General features: G+C 36.5%; 1 protein-coding gene across 3 annotated transcripts in view; it reads right to left on the bottom strand.

The window, feature by feature from the left end:
- Positions 1 to 328: 328 nt before the first annotated feature.
- The window catches only part of LOC149533375 (mitogen-activated protein kinase kinase kinase YODA-like), a 34,155-nt gene continuing 11,973 nt past the window's right edge, over positions 329 to 22,510 (bottom strand). For 2 of the 3 annotated variants that reach the window (XM_089807891.1, XM_089807893.1), the window contains exons 6-12: positions 21,586 to 21,661; positions 15,620 to 15,679; positions 15,407 to 15,517; positions 14,553 to 14,768; positions 14,367 to 14,455; positions 13,742 to 14,269; positions 329 to 636 (exon numbers count right to left, since the gene is read on the bottom strand). In XM_089807891.1, coding sequence (XP_089664017.1) covers positions 13,792 to 14,269; positions 14,367 to 14,455; positions 14,553 to 14,768; positions 15,407 to 15,517; positions 15,620 to 15,679; positions 21,586 to 21,661 — 1,030 coding nt within the window. In that variant the 3' untranslated portion in view covers positions 329 to 636; positions 13,742 to 13,791. Of the gene's footprint in view, positions 637 to 10,149; positions 10,235 to 13,741; positions 14,270 to 14,366; positions 14,456 to 14,552; positions 14,769 to 15,406; positions 15,518 to 15,619; positions 15,680 to 21,585; positions 21,662 to 22,510 lie in introns of all 3 variants that reach the window. The other variant, XM_089807892.1, reaches the window with a different exon arrangement.

Here is a 22,510-nt window from a genome sequence, read left to right as displayed (position 1 = left end):
TTGACTACAAAAGAATCATCTGGGCACGTAGCAATCATATAAGGAATCTTACTTCTTCCAAGAGGCAGGATGACGAGGATTCGGTGAAATGTCATAATTACCAGTAAAATGAAATGAATAAATATGTACTGTTCCTTTGAAAAACATCATCCCTGGCATGAGAATGAAGAGAACCTGGAACTACATAATCTTAGTGTTTGATCAAATATGGACTTGTGCAATTCATCTAGCTTGATGTGTGAAGAAACAATATTAAGCACTAAAAAATGAGCATAGGAAATGAAAAACAAAAGCAAAGACGGTTAAAAGAACAAGCCAAGAACACGCCTGGAAAAATTCCATCGCAACTATATGGAATTAAATTGGATTGCATACAAGGACCAATATATTACAAAACTAGAATTCTAAGAAAATACAAAAAAATACTAAAGACCCAAGTTGCAACCTTCCATTCTTACAAAGCAATTATCATCTTATTTTGAGCAGGCAACCTAATAATGGATGGCAGATACCCAGGATCTCTAGTTCCACAGACATTTAATGGGTTTTCAGCAGCTTTGTCCCAACTTCAATTGCCCTTTGCAGTATATTATCGATCACCTTAATGGGCATCTTCAATTCACACTACAAAGTAACCTGTAAGAAACAAACAACTGTTATTTTATCTTGAAAATTTAAACATAAGCCATAAGACATCAAATTATATTTCCAATGAAATAGATTCTGTAAATGAGAACTGAGAAGTAAGCAAATAATCTCAAAATACATAAGCACGTCTCCTACTCTTTATCTTTATATAGAATGGTAAACTTCAGCTCAAGAAAAATATTTCTAGAGGAAGCAAAACTGGTGATCTACATTGCCCTTGAACAAAAGATTGTAAATCAAATTCTACTGATGCATATTAGATGTATCTGCACTCCTACATTTAGTTTGTGCAACTGGATTTACAAAAAGACTACCAATTGCATTGAAAACTGAAATTTGGCCTTGTGTGTTGAATTTTAGAAGCTAATCGCTTAATCATCACAACTTGTCAAATGTGCATGTCAAGAAAGGTGAAGAGCAATTGACTGCGTGTACTGTTATAAGAAAGGGGTTGAAAAGCACTTCTAGAAAAGTAGGCAAGCAAAAAATCATAATGCAGGCAGCATGTATTGTAATATCCCTGATTAGAAACATTGAATACTTCAATTTGATTTTACTCCACAGGATACTAATGATAAGGTCTTATTTGGAACCAGATTAACCCTTAATAAGCCTAATAGAATATGCAGGAGTGAATTGTCAATCCTTACAAATGAACAGCTATTCAAATAGCTGTTTATTTCTCTTATTACAGTCTAAGCTCACACTTAAATTATTAATTCTGTTCCTAGAACAATAACAGTGATATGAATATCAGAAGTATAACAGCAAATTCACAGCAAAGAGGTGCTGCAAAAGGAATTACCGAATTTTAATCCCTAGTACATTCCCTAGGCACTAAGAGAGTGCCACATAGCCCAGACAAACAGGTGCTGATAAGAACTCTCCGAACAGCTATCCCTAAGTGTAATTGCTTAGCACTGAAATGTACCTTATCCACTAACCAGCCATGGCCCCTATCCAGCCATGGTAATAATAGGGTTGTCCTCCAATCTCCAATGACAAAAAAATAGGATGTTTGATCCGTTAAAGGAATAATATCATAAAAACTGGATGATATCACTAATCTTGAGTTTTGTTTGAATAGACCATTGAGCATAAACATTACCTCCAAAACAAAAATTCAAATCTTCTATTATCTCTTCAAGGAGTACCACACACATCCCCTAGATGTTAACACATAGAAGGAATAAAGCTTGATTACATAATACCAAAAGGACCCTATAATCTGTGTGCACATATAAAAAGACACAAAATTATTACAAATTCATTTCCGTAATCTATTTTCCAAGAAACATCCAGTATTCTTATTGAAAACGTGCGCATGACACATATAAGCTGTTTTAAAATGGCATATAGACTGTGTACCACGTATATCCTAACTTGGCAACCATTCAAGCGAGTAATTTGGCGTGAACAAAGTAACTGTACCATGTATTCTATGTCTTGATCGTGGCAGCTACTGTACGTACATAGGTTTGTAGCTTGAATGTGCCTCCATAGCATCATTTGTGGAATGATGAATTCATGGCAACATTAAAGCATGGTGAGGACATCACACTAGAATGATGCACAAATTGCACAAAAAGTCTATGTAACTTGTTGAACAGCATTATTGGTACACAGCATGATAAATAATTTTGGTACCAGCATGTTGCATAAAGCATAACCATGCATTTATGTCATAAAGTTGTAATAGCACTTGTAATGAAGAGATAGTCCAAGATACTTTCCACAGTAAGGAAAATGCAAATCTGTAACATCAACACAAAAACTTGAAGAGAACTATTGTGGTGTAAAAGTGACAAAGATGTACCCCTTGTGCAACATACATGAAAAATGAAGTAAAGTGAGCTGGAGATAAATTTTAGTATTGTGAACATCAACAAACTATTCCTTTAGCAGTTACAAAAGCCATATATTTATCTTTGAGTAACAAGGAAGGAGACTCTCCAAGAAATGATGAGCAAAGGCATCTTTTTCATAAACCTTGCATCTTCTATCTCCTTTACGCCCTTAAGAAGTTCCCATGGAACCAAAGACATTTGCACAAAGAAGATATAATCTGAAATAGTTATGATTTATTGGATCTCAATGATGTGATAATGTCATTGCTTCCAGGGAAAAGCAAAATCATGTATGCAATTCAATAAGTTGCACTAGCTACAAAGTACCTTATTTCATAGGCAAAACAAGATACATAACTGTTGGTATTGTCTGATCACTACAAATGTAATGGCACTAACATATGTGGTATGTGCTTTTCCAATGCAGCAGCCTCTTAAATTTATATTGAGCATAAGCCATGAATAGACATGTCCATTAACCAGATAATTAATATAATAACAAATTTAATCATATATATATATATATATATATATATATATATATATATATATATATATATATTACACTCATATAACAATAACTTTATATCTCAAATATAAGGAGCACATATATTGATGCAAGAGCATCCTAGGCTTGCTGCAATCATGCACGTTTGGAGGGATTTTGGCTTTAAGTTGTGGAGCTCGATAGATACCAATGCTCGACATGGTTTGGGAACTTGGCATGGTCTCTAGAACTCGGCAACGTCTCTGGAGCTCGGCGATGCTTGGGAATTTACTAATGCTCAGCTTGGTTTTGCCGACACTCGGTTTGATCTTGATTCTGTTGGTGTCAAGTTGTCTGTTAGCCGACTTTTAGCATTTAATTTATGTATGGGTATTTAATTTAGTGTTGTAGCCGAATTGTGGCTTGACCTATATTTAATGTAAGGGATTTAATTTTGTTTGTAATAAGTTGGGCCAACTTGTGGCTTATTGGGTATAAGTAAGGGGTTTTGTGGAGTCTTTAGCATAGCTGGGTATTCAATTTTCATTCAAAGAAGTGAAGGGGATTGTGTAGATGCGAATTTTGAAGAGCTAGGGCTGTGGCTTGAGAACCAGAGGAATTACTTGGTGGACCTAAGGGTACAAGTGTGGATTTTCTTGGTGTTCTTATCCAGTTGTGGATCTGGACTAGTTGGAATCGAGTTGTAAGTGGATCTTGTTGGATCTTGCAGAACTGATTTTGTAATTGTTGTTTGTATTTGGCCCTAACCCGGAAGGCCTTACAGTCGGGCATATTGCATGTAATCAATTATATCTATGAATAAAGAGTTGTGATTTGCTATCAAATCTTGCATTATTGTTGGTTTGCTATCGTGTTTCGCTGTGTGGTTGTTTGTTGGGGATTTGGACATCTCCTTTGGGGATTCTCCTGCCTTGCACTGCATCAAGTGGTATAAAAGCGAAGGTTGTTCTTGAGTGTGTGGACAAATCACCGAAGTTGTGGCACTTTACACCAAGACTTGCAGAGAAAGTTGATCTTGTGGTTGATTGATCTTCTAGATTGGTGGATCTGTTGCTTAGGGTTTGCTAAAATTTTGGAAAATGCCTCCAAGAAGATTGGACCTAGGGCAATTGATGATCTTAGTGATGCTATGGAAGAAAGGATCTCAGAGAAGATTAGAGCAGAATTCAAATTTGAGATTGCATTGATGAAGAGTGACATGAATGCTGAAATTTTAAGTGCTTTAGGTGGTGTACCTAGGCATGTGGTCACTAAAGGTAGTTATGAGGAAGTTGTCGAAGACTTCGAAGTTGCTGGATCGAGTGGTGAGGACAAAACTAATCATGTGGAGAGACCTATTGGAATTAGAGCTGGTCAATTTGCTAGACCTAGATCTCAGTTGAAGCTAAAGCATAAGATGGAGGTTTCTAATTTCTCAAGTACTCTGACTTTTGAAGACCTAATTGATTGGATTGGTGAATTGGAAAACTACTTTGAGCTTGATGATATTGAAGATCCACTCAGAGTGAGGTTGGCACAAACTAAGTTGAAGGGACATGTTGCTTTTTGGTGAAAGGAACTGCAAAGAGACAAAGAGGAAGAAGGTGAAATGAAGATCTCTAGATGGAGATTGATGGTGACTAAACTGAATGCTAAGTTCATTCTTGCTAATTATGAACCTGAGTTGTTTAAAAGGTTGCAGAATCCGAAATAGAAGGATATGTCTGTGAAAGATTATGCCGAGGAGATCTACAAGTTGACTATTCGGTCTGATCATAGAGAATTGTCAAAGGAAAAGGTAGCTCGGTATATTAAATTCTTGCTAATTATGAACCTGAGTTGTTTAAAAGGTTGCAGAATCCGAAATAGAAGGATATGTCTATGAAAGATTATGCCGAGGAGATCTACAAGTTGACTATTTGGTCTGATCATAGAGAATTGTCAAAGGAAAAGGTAGCTCGGTATATTAATGGTTTGAGATTCAATATTCAGGATGAGGTTGGTATGTTGAATATCTCTTCAGTTGAGGATGCTTATCAGTATGCCCTGAAGGCAGAACATAAATTAAAGAGGAAAAGTCAAGGTAATGCTAGAGGGAAGGAGAAGCAAGATCTCTTAGCACAAGCTAAACCGAGTGTTGAAGGTGAACCAAAACCTATTGATCAGAAAAGGAGGACAAGTGGAGGTGTGTTCAGAGGTAATCGTTTCAAATGTGGCAAAGAAGGGCATAGATCTTTTGAATGTCCAATTGGTAGGACAGTGGCTGTTGTGAATGAGGTTGAAGTCCAGGACAGTCAGCCTGAGCAAGGAGAGAATTTGTTGGCTCGGCAAGTACTGGTGGGTAAGAGAACATTGGATTCTTGTCAAAGGAGTAGTTTGTTCAAGACTCGTTGCAAGTCTGGTGGCAAAGTCTGTAAGGTGATTGTGGATGGTGGTAGTACTGATAACCTTGTTGTTGAGAAGATGATTCAAAAACTTGGTTTGAAGAGAGTAAGACACCCTTATCCTTATAGAATTGGTTGGTTGCAAGGTCAACATGCTTTGGAAGTGAGGGACAATGCCTTATTGATTTCCAGATTAGGCAGTATAAGGATCAAATGTTGTGTGATATTGCGGATATGAACAGTTGTCATGTGTTGCTTGGTAGACCTTGGTAGTATGATTGCAGGGTTGTGCATGATTCTGTCAAGAATGTGTTTACTATTGAGAAAGGTGACAGGAAGTTTTCCCTAATTCCTTTACAGAATGAAGAACTCGGTGGGAGGAACCTGAGTATGGCAGGCGAGTTGAGTTGGCAAATTCTGAGAAGGTTGGAGATCAGCATGGAAAGCAGACCTATAGCACACCTAAGATGGATGTGAAAAAGTAAAAGAAGAATAAGAGAAAGAGTGTACAAGTTTAAGACTTAGAGGATATGTATGTGAAAAACCAATCTGGAATTTATGTATGTTCTTCTAGCTACTGAGAACATCTTTTCGAACTTGGGGTGTCTGATGCAGGAGCATCCTAGGCTTACTTGCAATCCTGCATGTTTGGAGGGATTTTGGCTTTAAGTTGTGGAGCTTGGCAAATACTACTGCTCAACATGGTTTGGGAACTTGGCATGGTCTCTAGAACTCGACGTGGTCTCTAGAGCTCGGCAATGCTTGGGAATTTACTGGTGCTCAACTTGGTTTTGTTGATACTCGGTTTGGTCTTGGTTTTGTTGGTGCCCAGTTGTCTGTGAGCCGACTTTTGACATTTAATTTATGTATGGGTATTTAATTTAGCGTTGTAGCCAACTTGTGGCTTGACCTATATTTAATGTAAGGGATTTAATTTAGTTTGTAATGAGCTGGGTGAACTTGTGCCTTAGTTGGGTATAGAAAGGTGTTTTGTGGAGTCTTTAGCATAGCTAGGAATTTAATTTTCATTCGTAGGAGTGAAGGGGATTGTGTAGATGCAAATTTTGAAGAGCTAGGGCTGCCGCTTGAGAACCAAAGGAATTACTTAGTGGACCTAAGGGAACAAGTGTGGATTTTCTTGGTGTTCTTAGCCAGTTGTGGATCTGGACCAAAGTAACAAGAATCGGAATTGGATCGGAATAGGCAAGGCCGAATCATGAATCGGTCATGAATCGAAATCGAATTGCCCACGAATCAAAAAATTAAAAAAACCCTTGAAATTTAGTGAGCAACTTATTTCATAAACCCTTTATCGCTGATTCGGTTCACCGATTCACAAAAAATCGTTTGGGTTGAATCGAATTGGTGAATCGCGTGAATTGTCGTAATTCTTGGAACTATAATCTAGACTAGTTGGAATCAAGTTGTAAGTGGATCTTGTTGGATCTTGCAGGAACTGATTTTGTAATTGTTGTTTGTATTTGACCCTAACCCGAAAGGCCTTACAGCCAGGCATATTGCATGCAATCAATTATATCTATGAATAAAGAGTTGTGATTTGATATCAGATCTTGCATTATTGTTGGTTTTCTATCGTGTTTACGTTGTGTGGTTGTTTCTTAGGGGTTTGGACATCTCCTTTGGGGATTTTCCTGCCTTGCACTACGTCATATATATAAATTATATCTCATATAATTATATATAGGTTTATCCGACAGAAGCTATCAAACATCAACACTCCCTCTTAGCTGGGGAGGATAAACATGAGATAGATATTACACCATTGGTAATATTTGGAAATGGCAAATTTTAAGGACATCATTGATCAGTATATCTCCACTATTTTTATATCACATTTGATATCGAGAGTATTGGTCTTCTAGTAACATTTTGATATCACGAGTATTGGTCTCCCAAAATATCGACATTCAATATTCACCAAGTACTCAAAGTTTTGATATCACACCTAATATCATGAGTATTGGTCTCCCAGAATATGGACATTCAATATTCACCAATTACTCAAAAAAGTTTGATATCACATCTGATACCATGAGTATTGGACTCCCAAAATAAACACATGATATTCACCAAATACTCTAAAGTTTTGATATCACATCTCATATCATAAGTATTGGCCTCCTTCACCAAATACTCTTTTGAGTAATGGCCTTCCAGAATGTTGAGATGTTCACCAAGTACTTTGAGTCATGGTCTTTTAGAACATTAAATCACATGATGTTGACCAAGTACTCTATGTAGTGGCCCTCCAAAACATCAATAACATTCACAACATACTCAAAAAATGTTTATAAGGTATGTGCACACACATTCTCATAATGCTTACCACATAAACATCCACAAGCAAAGTATAATCTATCATGATCTGCATAAACATTGTAAGATATCCATCATAATAAAAAAATTAAGTTATTGTAAGATCATCACCTTTGAATAGCTTCTGCAAATACAAGTGATGATCATTTGGAAGCCGGCACTTCCTCATGATGTACAAAGGGGGTACACACCATCAAAATGTAGTTACTCACATGGATTTTCAGACTCCTTAATATCAATCTTCTAAGCTCCTCATCCAAAATTGCCTTTGAAGAAGTGCCAAACTCCCTCAGACTCTAATATCAATCTCCCTTTTCCTACAAGAACATTCTCCGAGGAAAATATCAAGGCAAAAAGCTCTTATAGTATGTAGGGAAAAGAAATAAGAGATTAATGACAAAACTAAATAGAGGTAGTTCTCAATATATAATAATCAGAAGATACTTATCTCACTTAATATCCCTTACGCAAACTTTTATACTTCTTGGTTCATCCTCTTGATGCTAATATCAATACTCCCTCTCTTTCCAAGGTAGCCTCTAACGAATGCTGAAACTATCCATTTCTAATCATGCTAGAACCATCTTAGTCTTCATGCAGCTGCATATATACTCTGTCCAGTATCACCGCACAAGTCTCTGTCTTATCGCTGCCTCATTTGTGTGATCATTCAGAACCACTGTTACATTATTAATACTAACATATCAACCGCTATCATTACATCTTTCTCTGTCTGATAAGTGTGGTCGCAGCTTTTATATTGCCTTGCATATAGAGTTAATTATTTTCTTTATTCCATGACTGAATGATGATAAGGTCAATATATGTGAGTGTCATGTCTCTCCAAAGTAATGTTAGTCACATTTAAATAGAATAGACACTTGATTGTATAGTATGGATATAAAAAGTTGGACGTATGCACAGATAAAGCGAATTGATGGATGTGACCGCAGAAATCCTTGCATGTAGGGTGTCATCTCTCTACGTCCTTAATTTATTATATTCACCTGTGATTAGGAAATGAATTTTATTGACTCTGATCGATCAATGAGCTATGTGTCTCCTCACACGATTTTATATATATATCTATTATATTTTATTCGTGTCACATACATTATCTTCCAACCTCTGTATGCATCCAATTAAGTTGATATGGGGGATGGGAATGTATGCTCCATTTTTACTTTATCTCCCATTGTTGATTATGGACACCATCCTCTGATTGAAATCCATATATTCTGTATACTTCTTCCCCTCCAACCATGGATGAGTTTTAATAATTATTACCACCATTCGATCTCCCCTTATTTTAAATATATATTTGCAGCCATTGATACAAGGATAATTATCAGGAGTGTGATATATGCAACATCCTCTGCGATTATTCTGCTATTGTAATTCATCTCTAGAACGATGAAGTGAAATGATATTTATTTTAAGTTGATATTAAAGTCTTCTTCTCTGATCTGAATATTTTATGAGATGAAACTTCTCATTATGGAGATCCAACAGATAATCTCCAAACAATTTTCTACCCTGATTTCTTCCCTAGGCAATAGACGGTGTAACATTGTTAGTTGGTTCCATTTCTGTTCGGGTTGCTTACATGGTGATTTCCCATTTACAAGAGAGGATGTTGAAGTGTATTCTCCACATGCTTGATAAGACTTCATAGCTGAGAAGAAGTCGTTGTCTATTAATTTTGGACTGTGTGTTCTCCGATCTCCTTCCAGATTTGGTTCCAAAGTTCTTGTGATTCTCAACTGAGATGAATTGTGTTCCTCTTTTACTCTGGTAGATATAAGGATCACAAACTTCAATTTAACAATTCTGTCAACCTTTGTATTCTCATTATTCCCAGTTAACGGCCTGCTCCGATACCATGTTGGTTTTTTCGGATCGCTACAAATGTAATGGCACTGCCATATGTGGTATGTGTTTTTCAAATGCAGCAACCTCTTAAATTTATATTGAGCATAAGCCATGAATAGACATGTCCCAACATTTCTATTCATTAATCAGATTATTAATATAATAACAAATTTAATCACATACATTTTTTTTATTTTATTTTTTTTTTTGTTGATGTTTTGGTAGCTTTAGTAGGATAAACCTGTGAGATCAAAGAGAAATTAATGGAACTACAGTGATCTATATGTATATATATATATATATATATACAACTATGATTAAGTTTGTCATTATATTAAATTTTAACAAATAGACATGTCCCATGAAGGGACATGTCTCTTCTCGTTTTATCCCTGATACAAATTAAAAGAGATCGATGCATTTGGAAAACACATACCAAACATAATGGCAGTGCTATTACATCTACAAGCGATCCTCATAAAAATAACATGGTATCGAAGCCTAATTGCAGATGTAAATTGAATAGAAAAAAGGAAGAAATTATTCTGAATATAGAACTCTTTTATTATCTTACCAGGTTGAGCAGTGACTGTAATGTGGTGGATACTCAGCCATTATGGAGCATCTGGGCAGATTTGGACAATGTTCAACGAGCTCCTCTGACATCTCCAAATGAACCATTAGATTCGTAAAGACTCGTTAAGGAAAATTCAACGGGAATTGGAATTGAAAGATATGTATACACATCCGTAAATATTTCTAAGATCTTATAAATATCGATTCCTTAAGGCGACACCACTACAAGAGATATTTTGGAAACTACAGCTTTACAAAGACATAATTATTTTATAGCGAGTGCACAGTTTGACTGTCATATGAATTTTATCAATATGCCATGAGTCCTCGTCTAGCAATAGAAGATATCAGAGGAGATACTTAAAACCTTTAAAAAATAGTTAAAAAAAAGAGAGAACAATTACAGCATATTATATAATGAGTGAAAGAGCTTCAGGAAGGATATTCACAAGATACACTGAATGCACTGGTTGATCCCAACTAATTTCAGTTAATCTCCCATGTGACCCCTCTTCTCCAATTGTGGGAATCTTGCACCATTGGTGCTTGGGCTATGGTCTGTCCATGGCCCTCGAAGGAGTATCATGGATGCAAGCGGAGTACAATCTGACACCAATATGGAGTATTCAGAGTACAGGGCGAATACTTCAGAAAAATATATTGAAGCTAGGACATTTGTGAAGTTTGCTTCTTGATTGGGTGGACTTTGCCTTAGCCACAAAAGTTAGTGCATACCAACATTATTCTCTCAATGGAATAGAGTTGAACGCAACAGGTACTTGTCAGAGAATCTGTTAACATCACAGACCTGATATGATAGGAGGATATTAAAATAAACGAAATATTGCATGATTGTAAACATTCTCCAGTTTGGGAGGCGTCAAACTATGGTCATCCATATTAGAAACAGATTTTAATCTGAACATAGGAGTGCCGAGTCAGCAGCCCACTAAAATCTCAGATGCGTAGATTATCTTGCTCATGTGATTCCACCCAAACGCAATCAAAGCATTACACAGAAGACCACTGAAATTGAAAGGTGAACCTTGAAGACCGCATGAAAATTATAGATAACTGGTCTTCTACAGACGGTGTTATATTATTTCACATGCCCTCATTTCCTTTGCACTCAGACTTTCCTGAGACTACACTTAAAAAACAAAGATCACGATGATAAAGATGAGAGAGACGTCTGCTGATGGGAGTGATTGCCACACAAATGTTAGTCGCATGGCTCCAAGACATAAATGTGTTCCATAGTCAAGGTACACAGCAATATATAACGAAGAAATAAGGAAAAACATTAAAGGAGAATACTTAGAAGGGGAACAGGAGGTTATAAAACATTAAATACCAAGAAGAGAGAAATAAAGAAGCGTCAAAGACCATGAACATCAAATGAAATGGAACAATGGATAGTGCCGCAAGGAAAAAGGCAATAGCATTAGAGTGAGGGGATTAAACATTGATGTGGATAGGAGGTTATGCTAAGCCACATCACCTATGCGCAAACAAGGGGAGGATTTTAAAATAAAAGGATATAGAATCTAAGGAAATAGGATAGTGAATAAAATAATCTGAGTGCCACCACCTTACAGTAAGGAACTCTTTAAAACAACAAGGGAGACAAGCATAGAGGTGGCGGATAAAGGCCAATAAGAAACAATCAAACCAATAAAATTCTTGTGTGGCCACATCAGCAACAAGGAAGTGAATATGTTAGTCACACCACTTATAGGAATGTTTATCCTATAAAGTTAAGAGGTAAGTATTAATTGTTTATTTCTTATGAGAAATTAGTGAATATAGATTCTGGAAATTGGTCACCTTAGATTATCATATGTGACATTAGTAAGAAGTTTTCAATTTATTAATGAAACTAACAAGTATATCCGATATATATTGGGATTAATAATTATGAAATAAGTTTCTCTACTCTAATGAGATAATAAACAAAGGTACAAGCGCTATGATATATAATGTGATATTAATATCATAAAATTGATTAGTAAAAGTGATTTTCTATAAAAGCTCTGTGTCTTGATATTTTCCTCTGAGAATGATATTGCAGGAAAATGGAGACTGATATCATATTCAAAGGGAGTTTGACACTTCTTCAAAGGTAAAGGAGCTCCGAAGATTGATGTTCAGAGGGAGCCTGACACATTTGTCTGAAGGAGCAGATAGAAGATATGTTTCTATTGATTTTTAAAGATTCTGATCATATCAGAATTAGAGGGAGTTTTGACTTCATGTAAGTTTTTGGTATCATGTGTGTGACCGCATGATTTAATGGGCCTACTTCCAAATGATGTCACTTGTATTTGCAAAAGTTATTGAATGGTGATGATCTTACAATAACTTAATTTTCTATTATGATGGATATCTTACAATATCTATGCAGATCATGATAGATTATACTTTGCATGTTGGATGTTTACATGAAAAGCATTATGAGAATGCGTGTGCACATACCTTTATAAATATTTTTTGAGTACATGGTGAATGTTATGCAAATTGATATTCTGGAAGGCCATTACACAGAGTACTTGGTGAATATCACGTGGCTTGATGTTTTGGAAGGCCATTACTCACTATATTTGGGTGAATATCCCGCATCTCTATTAAGTTTGTAGCTTCAGTCAGATTGATTCGATCATGAGATACATTGTTGATGGTAAATCATCATTTAGACAAATATTCTTATATATAGAATATATAATATGTTATATTATATTATATTATATATATTATATAGTATATATGTTATATATAAGGTTATTTATATTATTGTTAATATATTATTATTATCTAATAACCATAGAGACATGTCTCTTCATGTCTCCTCCTCTCATATTTATAAGTCTTCAAATCTGCATTTGGAACAAACCAATTACAATGGCAATGTTATTACATTTGTAAAAAACAAACTATATGATCTCAACAATATCAGCATTCTGGAAGGCCATTACTCAAAGAGCATTTGGTGAATATCATTCATTGATATTCTGGGAGACCAAAACTTATGATATCAGATGCGATATCAATCATTTTATAAGTAATTGGTGAATATCATGTATTCTAGGAGACTCATGATATAAGATGTGATATCAAAATGGTGGCTAACTGTAGCTTTCAAGTTTAGCAGCAACCAAGAAGGACGCACAAGGGATGCAGACGAAGCTAATGTTTAGGTGAAACTTGTTACAATGGCACCCAACTGTAGTTTCTATTTCCAGACAAAAGATAAGTCATTTCATTGATAAAACACAAAGGCAATTTCCAATTTCTGCAAAAGAAAAAAGATACATATACATGAGATACTTCAACTTTCAAGCTTTCTTTAAAAGAGAGCTGCCAAACACTCCAGTTATCAGCAGGACTAATGCAGCAATTCAGACATATACATGAGATACTTCGAGCTTTCTTTGAAAGAAAGCTGCCAAACACTCCAGTTATCAGCAGGACTAATACAGCAATTCAGAAATATTAACTCCTCCATATAAAAAAATTGCTTAACACCCCAAATACTAGCAAAATCTGAACACCTGGAAGTTTGAAACAGAGATAAAAATAAAAAGAGGTCTCACCTTTTATGAAAAAAAACAAAGCTGGCAGTTCAGTCAACCATCAAATGATCCTATGAATAAGGATTTGGATATGATACTCTCTTGGAAGACTGTTGTGATGAAATTTCAGGTGCCATTCCTTGAAGATGATTTTGTTTATTGTTGTCTGAGTCCTGCGATGGGCTATCTAATCTTTTTGATGTTATATCATCGCTTCTGCAATTCCTCCTCATTGGACTGACTTCTGTTCTATGGAAAATAGGCCCGGGAGAATAAAGGTTGAAATTGCTGCAAGCTTCTGAATGATCAACCATTTGAGAAATTGCCACACCCCCATTCCTTGTATTAGGTAATACTGATAAGTTCAAATGAACTTCATTCATACCGCATGTAACATGTCGACTTGATGCATTTCCTGTTAATGGGACTGTTGGCAATGTAGTACTTGATCGTGAAGGAAACAAGTTATGTGACTCGAGTGTAGAACAGGGTGACAGTGGAGCATTTGAAGATGGAACAAATGTTCCAATTTGTGACTGAGCACTACCACTGCAATATAAAAAAGTTGATGGGATGGGAGTCAGCAAGGAAGAGTAGGTGAATCAAGGAACTGAAACATTAAGATTTCAAGAAATCTAAATATAACCTAAGCAATTGTTGTTGCTTTCCATTCCCTGAATGTATCCCTGGTGAGGTCACCACAGCACTAGTATATACATTTTTCTCTTTCGTACCCTGTGTTACACAATGCAAAAATGACCCAAGGTATTATTTGAAAGCACATGCGGAAATGACTCTGGAAAAGTAGCTGTAATATAATGTCATACTTTACCAGAGACTTAATAGAAGCTGTCGCAGATGTTAGAGGATCGGAACTCTCATGATGTGAAGCATCTCTCACAAACAAATGATCAAGTAGTTGAAATGCTGTAGCTCTTTCTGCAGGATTTCGCCTCAAGCAGCATCTGATAAAATCCCTTCCCTCAGGTGACAAAAATTCTGGTATTGGGGGGACTTCATTCTTGAAAACCTTGAACATTGCTGCTGCCTGCTCACCACCAATATGATTAATCAATAGGACATACAATATAAGAGTCATCATCACTAAGAGTATTGCAAGTAGTTCAAATAACCTATCGTATATTCATCCAGGAATTGAGTTATTACAAAAATTACATATGTTTCAACTTTCCACCCTTTCTCACAAGCAAGCTTAATATCACCATATCCGTATTGCCATTATGTTGTTGTATAAAAGCTTTTGATATTTTGAAAAGTTAATATAGATCATTAACTTAGACATGAAATCTCAGCTGGTAAGACGCAAAAGTATACACTCAAGAGACTTGTTCTAATTCACAAAATAAAAACGAAAATTTAACAGTACATATTCAACACCATGATAGTGAATGACTTCAAATTATTCAATTACAAAAACTATAATAACATATAGAATATTAAAATAATGTGTTCTAATTTTTGCAATAGACTTTGAAACTAATATAGTAAAGGAACATAAAGCTAAAGGCAGAGCAGTCTATCTTTTAGTATCCATTCAAAAGGATGTCTGCTAGAGCTCACAATGTATCCAAAGCATTTCAGTTATACCAAAACAATGGAAATACAAATCCCCCTACAAAGATTATCTAAATTCATCTGAATGCTAAAACATTTTACCACACTCACCCCCTCATATTCACTCCATGGAGGTCTACCCGTAGCCATTTCTATAATGGTACATCCTAAGCTCCATATGTCAACAGCAAGATCATGGCCTGGGCTACCCTGCGTCATAATCTGCATATTGCAAATATGCATTCTAAGGTTTTAGAGCTTCAACATAGATAACAACCAGACAAAAATAATAAAGTGAGAATACAATTTGAGACAGCACCACACCTCAGGTGCCATCCAATATGGACTTCCTTTAAATGAGCGGGGGCATGAAGGGCCACTTACCTGCAAGTGACATTTGCATTAAAGAAGACAATTCAAAACAAAGGCTGTAAATCAATGAGCTTGATTCATTAATTCTCCTTTGCCTTTCTTTATGGGTTGCACACATTTCATTTTGCAATGTTATTGTTAGTTCTAATTACGTTTCAGAATAGCACACTCATTTTTTTAAATTTCATTTCAACAGTCTCTCTTTGGGAATGCCAATATATTAAAACTAAAAAGTTAAGTCATTGTGTATGCTATATATATTGTTAAAAAGTCACTATCTAGTATCTGAACATGGTGAATCTACTATTCTACCCTAACCTAAAAACCATCAAAACATATTCGTACTCTACAAGCAAAGGCAAGATAAAGTTCCCTTGCCTTTCTGAGTCAGTGCACCCATAACTTGGAAATGTGCATTCATGTTCAACTGTAAAAATATTATTCTACAAGAAACAAAAGTAGTAAGCACTTTGATATACACAAAAGCACCATTAAAGTTATCATGGTGCACATCTATGATCAACAAAAAGCATCTAAAATTGCATATTAAACTGGGGAAAGGTTAGAAAAAAAGCTATACAAATTAGTTCTCATTGATCATAAGACATCAGAGGCAACAACCTAGCCGTGGATAAAATGGCTGGAGAATAACAAATATGACAATGTGAACAATTGGCTGCATTGGATAGCATGGCATCCCCAATATCAATTAAATGTTTTGCTTACAAAAAGGATTTAAGTGCTTACCAAGATCGTAAAATTAGTTGTTGCTAATTATGGACTATGAAGATGAGAAACCAAGTTAAAAATTCTTACACGTCCTAGTTGTTGTACTCCAATACTGGCAGTCCAAAACAAGCTGTAAGCAAAAATGCCTAATGAATATTAAAATAACCTTCATGTTTCTTTTTAATGCTCACTATTATATCTTATTATATCTCTGTAAATATTAGAATGTTTCTAATATTTAGGTGTAGTCTAGAATAGAATGTTTCTATTCTATTCGACTCCCCTCTTTGTATATATAGATCAGTTTGATCTCTGATTAATTCATTCAAGTATTCCGCCATTTACATTTGTAACATGGTATCAGAGCTAGGGTTTAAACCCTCTGTGCAATCGATTGAAAAATTGTGTCTTCAGCTACTAGCGTTCTTGGAAACCCGTAGCTTAGTCTGTAAGTCACAAATCTGAAGGTCGTTTTTTCAAATCTGGAGGTCGTTTTTTCAAATCTGTTCACATCCAGATCTCAAAAAGTGGGATTTTTTGGGTTTTTTTTCAAAAACGGGTCTGTCTATCCCTGTTGGATATTCTGCTCGCGTTTCAGCTGCTGGGTTTTGTTGTTTTTTTCACCTGCAAACATCTTTTTTCTGCCTTTTTGACCTTTTTGGCTGCCGACTGTTATTCTGCTCGAAACCCTAGTTTTTGACTTCGGAAAAAAATTTTGAGCACATATTCTTGGTGGGTTTTTTGAAATCTCAAATGGGTCTTCATCAGATTTTTGTGGGTGCCTCGTTTTTTGTGCCTCAATTTTCGAGCCAGCGGATCCGGATTTCGACAACATTTTATTTCTGGGTTTTTCGAGCTCTTTTCTGGTTACTTCTCCAATTTTTCTGGGTCTTTCATTTTCTCACCTCGAAGTTTGTGCCATTTGAAATATTCACATATTATAAGCATCTATATCAGCAGCATCAAAAGTTGGACTCAATCAAACAGCACGCCAATGCTGCCCAACACTCAGAGCAGAAAGAATCTATCTACCATGCCTTTATGGCCAGCATACCTGCAAATCATGTGAAATCTTCTGCTTGGTACATCGATTCTGGTGCCTCCCGACATTTCACTCATAGGCGTGATTGGTTTGTTGAATTCACTCCCTATTCTGACTCAGTAATCTTTGGAGGCAGTGAAAAATACAATATTGTCGGCAAGGGCAATGTTCAAATTCAGTCTGGAGGAAGAAAACTCATGTTTCTCAATGTATGTTATGTTCCTGGCATGAAACATAATCTTCTGTCTGTTAGTCAGATTATGAAGCACTCTCCTCAGTTGGATGTCGTTTTCAGTGGAAATAAGTGTTCGATTATTGAAAGTGTTTCCCGCACTACCCTTGCTTTCGGTCTTGAGGATCATGGTATTTATAGGCTTGTAGATTCAGGCGATTCCCTTGAGCATGCCTTCATCGCCGAATCATCCGCTCTCAGCAGTCTCTGGCATCAGCGATACGGTCATCTGAACATTCAATATCTAGCACAACTTGCTCAAGATAATTTAGTCCATGGCCTACCTAATATTCAGACCCAGAACCATCGCGTTTGCGGAGCTTGCCAAGCAAGGAAGCAACATAGGACAACATTTAAGAATGGTGAATCATGGCGGGCATACAAAGTACTCCAGCTAGTCCATGCTGATGTATGTGGTCCTATGAATACTCCTTCTATTACTGGGAACAGGTATTTTTTACTCTTTGTGGATGATTTCAGTCGCAAAATGTGGGTATATTTTCTTAAGCAAAAATCAGATGCCTTTCTTGTATTTCAGCAGTTTAAAGCTCTAGTAGAAAAAGAGTCTGGTTCCTCCATCCGTACTCTTAGGACCGATAATGGGGGGGAATTCTGTTCTTCTGCTTTCTCTGCCTTCTGTACTACTCATGGCATTAGACGTCAGTTCACCACACCTCACACCCCTCAGCAAAATGGTGTTGTAGAGCGTCGAAACCGTACCATCACAGAAATGGCTAGGACTATGCTAGAACATAGAAATGTTCCCAGAAAATATTGGGCAGAAGCAGTATCCACAGCTGTCTACCTTCTTAACCGGTCACCCACCCTTGCAGTTAATCATAAGACTCCTGAGGAAGCCTGGTCTGGTCGCAAACCTAGGATCAACCATTTGAAAGTTTTTGGCTCTCTGGCATATGTATGGATTCCTGATGCCAAACGCACTAAGTTGGATTCCAAAAGCCAGAAACTTATGTTTACAGGATACAGTCACACACATAAGGTCTACAGACTGATTGATGTAAATACTGATCGTTTAATCTTCAGTGGTGATGTTGTGTTTGATGAGGAATTTGGACCATTTCCGCTCTCTGACTCCCCACCACATTCCGAGATTCAGTCTTCAGCAATCTCTGACTTGGGTTCTTCTATTTTATATGAGTCATCTGATGCTACTGATACACCACCTCAGTCACTTCCAGATAATACAACTCATGCTCCTGCTTCTCATCCAGCTATTCCGTCAGCATCTGATATTGGCTCCTCGACTCTTCGGCCAAAATGGTGGGCTCAAACGATTAGTGATCTTCGTCCTGATGAACTCATTGAGGGTAGAACCTCCAGAAATAAGAGCCTTCAGCACAACACAGTTAATATAGCTCTTATGGCCAACATCCACAGTATCCCTGAGCCCCAGATATATGCAGAGGCCAAAGGAATTCCAGAATGGGAACAAGCAATGGATTCTGAGCTTCAGAGTCTTCAAAAGAACCACACTTGGGTTCTTTCAGATCTCCCTCCTGGGAAGAAACCCATTAGCTGTAAATGGGTCTATAAGGTCAAGTACCATGCAGATGGTACCTTGGACAAATACAAAGCTAGACTTGTTGCTCGAGGATTCACCCAGCGCGAAGGCATTGATTATGAGGAGACATTTGCACCGACAGCCAAGATGAGCACTATTCGCATTCTTCTTGCAATTGCAGCTCAGTACGGTTGGAAAGTTCATCAGATGGATGTGAAGAGCGCCTTTTTCAATAGTGAATTACAGGAAGAAGTCTACATGACGCAGCCCCTAGGTTTTAAGGTTGCCGGTTCAGAACACAAAGTATGCAGACTCCAGAAGGCCCTCTATGGTCTTAAACAGGCCCCTAGGGCTTGGTACATAAAGATTGATCATTACTTGGTTGCTCAAGGATTTCAGCGTAGTCCGTCAGACAGTAATCTATATATTAAACACTCTAGTAATGATATTCTTTTTCTTGTTGTCTATGTGGATGATTTGATCATTACTGGAAATTCAGAACATTTGATTTTAGAAATCAAACAGGATCTATGCAGAACTTTTGATATGACAAATCTCGGATTGCTTCATTATTGTTTAGGTATTGAGGTTTGGCAGACTGACAATAGTATTTTTTTGTCTCAGTCCAAGTATGCCAGAAGTTTGCTTGATAGGTTTCGAATGCAGGATTGCAAATCTGCCTCCACTCCAATGGAGACTGGTCTGAAATTGTCCGCACAATCTGTTTCTCCTCCTGTAGATGAAACACTCTTCAAGCAGCTAGTAGGTAGTCTCATCTACCTTACTACTACTAGACCTGATCTCAGTTTTGCAATCAGCTACATCTCACAGTTCATGACAAACCCCAAGACTGATCATTGGATTGCAGCGAAACGTGTGTTACGCTATGTACATGGTACTTTAGATTATGGTCTTCTTTACACAAGGAGTACTACTCCTCAGCTCAGTGGACTCACTGATTCCGATTGGGCCAGCTCAATTGATGATAGGAAATCTACTTCTGGCTATGTGTTTAGTATCGGATCTGCAGCAGTTACTTGGACCAGTAAGAAGCAACAAGCACATGCACTCTCCTCTACAGAAGCAGAATATAGAGGAGCTGTCAAGGCAGCTTGTGAAGCAATTTGGCTCCGGCAGATGCTTGCAGATATGCATATTCCTCAAGCAGGTTCGACTTCTTTGTTTTCAGACAATCAGGGCGTACTCAAACTTGCCAAGAACCCAGTGTTTCATGAACGAACCAAGCACATAGAGCTTCATTGCCATTACATCCGACAATTAGTAGAAGATGGATCTATTCAGTTACGCTATGTTCCTACCTCAGAGCAATCAGCAGATATTTTCACTAAACCCCTTGGTCTTGACAAGTTTGTTAAATTCAGGGGATCTATTGGTGTAGTAAATAGATTGAGCATTAAGGGGGGGTATTAAAATAACCTTCATGTTTCTTTTTAATGCTCACTATTATATCTTATTATATCTCTGTAAATATTAGAATGTTTCTAATATTTAGGTGTAGTCTAGAATAGAATGTTTCTATTCTATTCGACTCCCCTCTTTGTATATATAAATCAGTTTGATCTCTGATTAATTCATTCAAGTATTCTGCCATTTACATTTGTAACAATGAAGTGAGTTGAAAAAGCAGTATCTGGACTCTTTCATACTTACCAGGATAAGTATGAGTTTCAATCAATGCACCAACAGTTCGCAGCATGCCGGATACGAATAACAAACACCTACTGCTCTAGATTTTCCAGAAATGCCGACTTGTACTTGTATAACTTAAATGATAAGTCCTTACAGAGGACTTCGAGAATTCTTGCTCATGTTGAATTTTCAAAACAAGCAAAGTCATTTTTTATCTCAAAATTAGGGTTGTAATATATTAAATTGTGCTCTGTTCCAAAAGGTTTACATGCAAGCAACAAAATTTTCTTGCCAGGTCACTTATACAGACTTCTGATTGATAAAACTCCCATGTAGCTGCTCGGTGACCTGCTAGGACGCTTTAAGCAACAGGCTTGACAAAAGCTTTTACTCATAACTAGTACTGAAATGACATACCAATAGACAGTTTAGTCCTGACAAAAATGACTGCTAATAGATATTTCACTCAGTTTATATGTACCTTAGACTCCATCTTGAAGAAACTACAATGTTCAGATTACATGCTAACACAGAATATTACAAGTTTTCATACCCGACTTAATAACTAAGCCTACATAAAGACTGGTCAGAAGATCTAATGCTGTAAGTGCATGCAATATCAAGAACTCTTATAACAAAGAGTTAAAGGTAATCATAGATAAGACACAATAAAAAAAGATCAGTACATATGTGGAATTCAAGAAACATGTCCTACTATATTTAGAATTGTGAAATCAACTTACATGCTTTGCCATACCAAAGTCTGCAAGTTTGACTCTCCCAGAAGTATCCACAAGTAGATTTGCACCCTTTATATCCCTGAAAAATATATCATCATATAATTTTTAAAAATAAATATAAAAACACAACCACAGAACAGAAAACATTAAATTCTGAAAAGAAACATCATAATTATTAATCATGAAAAAAAAACAGATCTGAAAATATAAGTGGACTCAACCAAGATAGAAGAAATCAAACAGAAGTTCTCAATGCATACATCTTTTGAACCCCAAACAACACATATTTGATATTTCGACTACCACTTAAATATACCCAGACACAACACATACCAAAAAAACTTTGTCTCAACATTCAACTCTCTTACACATGATTACACTCAACTTCTGCTGCTAATTTACAACCTTACATTCCATGACAGCATGATGGAATGTATATTTGCACAGTATACACTAATCATTCAACTCAAAAACACATTCAATCTGGAACATTAGTCCATGCACCAGCATCATAAATACCTATTAACTTATTAAGTCAGTATATATACTGGCAGTATTGCTGCCATGGACTACTTGATAGCAATGCTGGATGGCTCCATTCTCACATGCTTGTCATGCTAAATGATGAGAATTATGGACAATAATCTTGTCAATATTTCTGTGATAGTTGAAGCTCTTTTGATTCGTGTGAAAATCAATGTCTTGAGTAAACTTAAAATCTACTAATATATTTTTTCACCATAACTAGCACATTGTAGCAGATCCATGTAGCCCAAAATTATATGGCCTCAGCAAGTCATGTTCTTGATTTTCCCAAGAAATAAGAATAAAACAACCAAAAAAATGTTTCGTAAAATATTTGTGGCCATTTTCACAGCATCTCCTTCAGATTTCTGTTTTGGATACATTCACACAAAGGTAAAGAAGT

The sequence above is a fragment of the Cupressus sempervirens genome, chromosome 10 (genome assembly GCF_028749045.1).
Source record: "Cupressus sempervirens isolate cs-2001-9-10 chromosome 10, ASM2874904v1, whole genome shotgun sequence".
Classification (NCBI taxonomy): Eukaryota; Viridiplantae; Streptophyta; class Pinopsida; order Cupressales; family Cupressaceae; genus Cupressus; species Cupressus sempervirens.
The sequence above is the reverse complement of the archived record's forward strand: the minus strand, read 5'-3'. Positions and strand labels throughout refer to the sequence as shown.